Here is a 5050-nt window from a genome sequence, read left to right on the forward strand (position 1 = left end):
TTCCATTCGTGCAATTGACCTGCGTCTCTGCCGAGAGCATCCGCCGGGACATTCTGAACATTCGGCAAATGGTAAGCAGTGATTTGAATCCTGTGAGCAAGGGCCCAATGCCAGACCGCCGGAGCTTCTTGAGACAGGGGCTGGGAGTGCGTGCCCCCCTGCTTGCGCAGATTAAACATTGTGGTGGTGTTGTCTGTCAAAATACGAACCACTGCCCACTGCATGAGAGTAGAAACAACTTGTGAGCCCAGTGTATAGCTCTCAACTCCAGAATGTTGATGTGTAACGACGCCTCCTTGAGGGACCACAATCCCTGAACCTGAAACTGGCCGAGATGCGCCCCTCAACCCACCTGGGATGCGTCTGTCACTATCGTGTACTGAAAGTCTTTCTCCACCAGGGGCATGCCCAGCACAACGAGTCCACCACTTCAGGGCCTCCACCAGAGCCTGGGAGATGACCAGATTGTCGGACTAGGAGCCCAGACTCTGCGCCCACCTGGAGGCAAGAAACTCCTGCACAGCCCTCATGAACAGCTGACAATTCGGGATGAGTGGATGCGATGGATCCAAGGAGACATGTACTCTCAGACCTACACCAAACTCCCCGGGACCCATGCACCGCTCTGGAGAGCAACTTCCCAACTCTTTCGACCGACAGCTTTACCAGATTGTGCTGCGTAAGAAACTGAGCACCAAGGAAAACCAAACCCTTGGACGTCATCAGACAGGATTTTGCTGAGTTGACAGCTAAGCCCAGCCGCTGTAGCAGGGACATCGAAGCCTGGAGAAATTCAGACGTTCTTTATGGAGCCGTTCCTCTGACCAACCAGTCGTCCAGGTATGGACACACATGATGCCCCTCCCTGCGGAGGAAAGCAGCCACCGGAGACAGGCACTTGGTGAACGTCCTTGGAGCCGACTTGAGGCCAAAAAGGAGAACACGAAACTGGAAATGCTTGTCGCCGACCATGAAGCGCAGAAACTTGCAATGTTTGGGCAGCATCGGAATGTGGAAGTATGCGTCTTCGAGATCCAACAACGCCAAGAATTCCCCTGGCTGCACCGATCATATGATGTCCTGTAACGTGAGCATCTTGAACTTCAGGCGTTGCAGATTCTTGTTCAATGGCGGAAGGTCCAGAATAGGGCGCCACTTTCCATTTGGCTTTTTTTACTACAAAATAGCGGGAGTACACCCCCTGGCGCTGACACCGGGACTGGCTCTATCGATCCTTTTTCCAACATTAGATGCACCTCTTGCCGCACGACTTGGAGATGCGGCTGCAACACCTTCACCGGTGGAATAGAGAGTTGCGGATGCCGAAACTCAACAAGTGGCCAAATTGTACTGCATCTAGCACCCAATGGTCCGTCGTAATTAAACACAACTCTGCCCCCTAGTTGACTGCCTATATCGCAGTCATTGTTGAGGCATGGACTGCCAGCCTTTAGTAGCTGAGGCGACTGAACCCCTCTTCCACTGCGCTTAATAGTCCTTGTTCCTCTGCGTTGACTGGAAAGAATGCTGGAACCCTTGGGATGAATAACTGGGGTGACCGGAACCTTTGTCCCGGGAACCCGCAAATCGGAGCATTTCCTGAGGCCCCTCGAAACGCCCAAAAGGGCCGAAAAGAACACCCACTCTGCAGCGTACCCAGTGATCTCGCCGTCTCATAGTCCTCCTTCATCCCCTTCAATGCCTCGTCAATCTTTTCACCAAACAGCTGTTCACCTTCACATGGCATGTCCACCACTTTATGTTGGACCTGAGGAGAAAAGTCTGTACAGCGCAGGCATGCCTGCCTCTGGAGAACAACCCCATTGTTGATTTGTTTGAATCCGAATTCAGCCAGTTCCACCGAAATATTTATACTGTGGTTGGAGGCTTCCTCCCCCTCCCAAACCAGCAGCATAGCCTCCTTCCATTGTTGCTCCGGGAGATGATCCAACAGTGGAGCCAACTGGGGCCACATTTCCTGGTCAAAGCGAGCCATAATGACCAAGGGGTTTGCTGACTTCACTGTCGCAGCAGCCACCGTAAGCACCTTCTTGACTAATGCATCCTGCTTAAGGCCCTCACTGTCTGGGGGCGTTGGACAGTTGTGCTGACTCCGTGCCTTCCTACCAGCCCCCACCGACACCAGACTGGGTTGCGACGTGAGGCATTTTGGTGAAGATTCTGATGCTTCAAACCTTTTCTCCAGGCTGCCCTTCATCGCCGGCTCTGAGAAAGGATGGCGCATCATGCACAGGCCCTCCTGCCACACGTGATCCAAAATGGGGATGGAGAAAACCGCCTTCCACCACTTCCCCATGTGATCAAAGAGAAAACAGTCCTTTTTCTCCTCTTACGGAGTAAGGCCAAACTCAAGACAAGCCTTTGCCATCATAGCATGAAAATTGCCAACATCATCCGGAGGAGAAGGTTGAGCCGGACTACTCAGAGGATCCACTTCAGGGTCCATATCCCAAGTATCCGCCCTCTGGGCGACGTCGACAGCATGTCATGAGGAACACTATCAGGATCCGAATCCACCAGCTCCCCTTCTTCAGGATGTCCGCTGGGAGTAGTGAAACCTACCAGCGATGGCAAGGGTGGCTGAACCGGAGGCAACTTTCTCGGGAGACTAGGGCATGGAACACCCTTCTTTCGGGGCACAACCGTAACCACCTGCTCTACTGGGCTCGAGGGAACTGGGAGCCGTGCATTCAATTGACCCAACAGCAACTGTATGGTGGTTAGTACCTGCATGGACAGCAGCGAGTGAGGGTTCACCAGGGGACAGACCCCATTCCTTTCGACGTAGACGGCCTTGCCGACTGCAGTTCCAATGCAGATGGATCGAAAAACGTCACCTCTTCTTCCAGACTCAAATCCAAAGTATAAGTTGTGGGGTCCTGCTGAAGAATTTCCAACGGGAGCAAAGGCCCAAAGGCCGACTCAGACTGCCAAGGTACCTCCGTAGCCACCAGACCACCATCGGGCCCCACGAGCCATGGACTGCAACAGCATCACACCAGTCGCTTTGGTCGTCGACGAGGCCCCCAGCCCGGTCGCTGACAGAGTGGACGTCACCACTTGCGATGAAGGAATAGAAGGCAACACAAACCACCGTCGACGGAGGGACTTCCGTAGACTAACCCCTCAGCGATCGAACCAAGGCTGCCACCGGCCTGGCCTTCTCCGGCGAAGCGGTTCGCTTGGAAATAGAGCTGGAACAATGTTTCAAAGACTCTTGGCCTGAGGAAGACCTATGCCGGTCCTTTGTTGACAACCTCGATTTCACTTTTTCAGCAGCCACGGACTTGTGAGACAGTGCTGCCGACTTCTCTGGCCTAGTAGTCACATCCCTAGAACCAACTGGTCTTTTCAGCTTGTCCAGAGCGGGGCCACCCGGCCCTTTACTCTGATGGCCCGACCTGGATCCAGAGGCCTCACTGCCTCTCCCAAAGTGCGACGCCGGTACCCCAGTGTGCTGCTTCTTAGAGGGTGATTCCGCCGACTTCACCCTTTGGTGTGAAGACGACCCTTTCACTGCCGTAGCAGAGGACTTGCTCTCACAGGCCAAACCAACCTCTGAACCCGGGCAAGTACCCTTGTTGAGCCAACAAATCAACCAGCGGTTGCGGTCCTTCAGCATCTTCTGCAAAAAGCCTTGGCAAATTGCACAGTTGTCCGCAGAATGATTAGGATCCAGGCAATACAGACAATCTGCATGCCCATCCCCTTCGTATCTAACACAATTGGTCAGTGCGTATCTGGATTCGAACAAACCAAAAGTGAAATAAATGTATATCCAAACTTGTTTTTATAGCAATTAAATTGCTTGATTCTTTTATATGAATTGTTTTACAAAACAATTTAACAATGACCTTCGCCATCTCGGTGTAATGAGTATTACACCTTCCCTTACAAAACATACATCTTTGCCATAATTTATCACATACAACAATACAAGTCGAAAAGACTCATTACACCGAGATGGTGAAGGTCATTGTTAAATTGTTTTATAAAATAATTCATAAAAGAATTGCGCAATTTAATTGCTATTAAAACGAGTGTGGATATACATTTATTTCACTTTTGGTTTATTCGAATCCAGATAGATCCTGACCAATTGTGTTAGATACACTACTGTAGAATACCTGGAGTGGTTAGGGAAAAGCCAGGTGCCCCTTTTTTCTTTGAACATCCCCTTCGTAGACATTCTTTAGGCCGCAGGTCTGTCACGGCCTAAACAACGATTTCTTCGGGCCAACAAATGACATGACGGCCAGACGAATGAAGCATGTGTAGAACACGAAGAGCAATTCACTCGCGATCAAACATGAGGTGATCCCAACAGTTTGGAGACAGTTGAAATATGAAGGGAAGCCACGGGGCGGGCCTATTTATACTAGACGTCCTATTGGTGTAGCCTAAAGCACCCAAAAAGCAGCAGACATGTCTGGTCGCAGCAGCAGACATGCCTGGTCCTGGCGTAGGAGGGAAAGGTCTCGGGAAGGGCGTTGCCAAGAGGCACAGGAAAGTGCTCCGAGACAACATCCAGGGGTTTACCAAGCCTGCCATCCACCGCCTGGCCTGCCATGGTGAAGTCAAGCGCATCTCCGGCCTCCTCTACGAGGAGACCCGCGGTGTGCTCAAGGTCTCCCTGGAAAACTTTATCCGGGACACCGTCACTTACACGGAGCATGCCAAGAGGAAGTCGATCACCGCCATGGATGTGGTCTATGCCCTGAAGAGACAGGGACGCACACTCTATGGATTCGGGGGTTGAGGAACACCTACCACAGCACCAACGCACAAACCCAAAGGCTCTTTTAAGAGCCAGAAAAAGAAAGCACCCAAAAAGTCGTCGATACGACACTCCGTGTTGACGACGGAAAATATTCACAGCATGTGAATCCATGAAAGATCCAATGCTGGTGAAAAGCTGTTAGGTAAGATGTTCATATTAATGATAAATCTTCCTGACCTGTGTCAACCCCAGAACATTTTGCTTTACTGGTGGATTATTTTTCTTTATACCTCATTGAGTGGGAACCTT

The 5050-nt window shown here is 51.3% G+C and overlaps 1 protein-coding gene across 1 annotated transcript; it reads left to right on the forward strand.

Annotated features, from left to right (window-relative positions):
• Positions 1–4468: 4468 nt before the first annotated feature.
• On the forward strand, positions 4469–4780 carry LOC138566064 (histone H4-like). Its single transcript, XM_069643098.1, has one exon. It carries the CDS (start codon positions 4469–4471, stop codon positions 4778–4780), a length of 312 nt encoding a protein of 103 aa, XP_069499199.1.
• Positions 4781–5050: the final 270 nt, after the last annotated feature.

Source organism: Ambystoma mexicanum, chromosome 2p (assembly GCF_040938575.1).
Source record: "Ambystoma mexicanum isolate Mex_15411 chromosome 2p, UKY_AmexF1_1, whole genome shotgun sequence".
In the NCBI taxonomy this organism is placed as follows: domain Eukaryota; kingdom Metazoa; phylum Chordata; class Amphibia; order Caudata; family Ambystomatidae; genus Ambystoma; species Ambystoma mexicanum.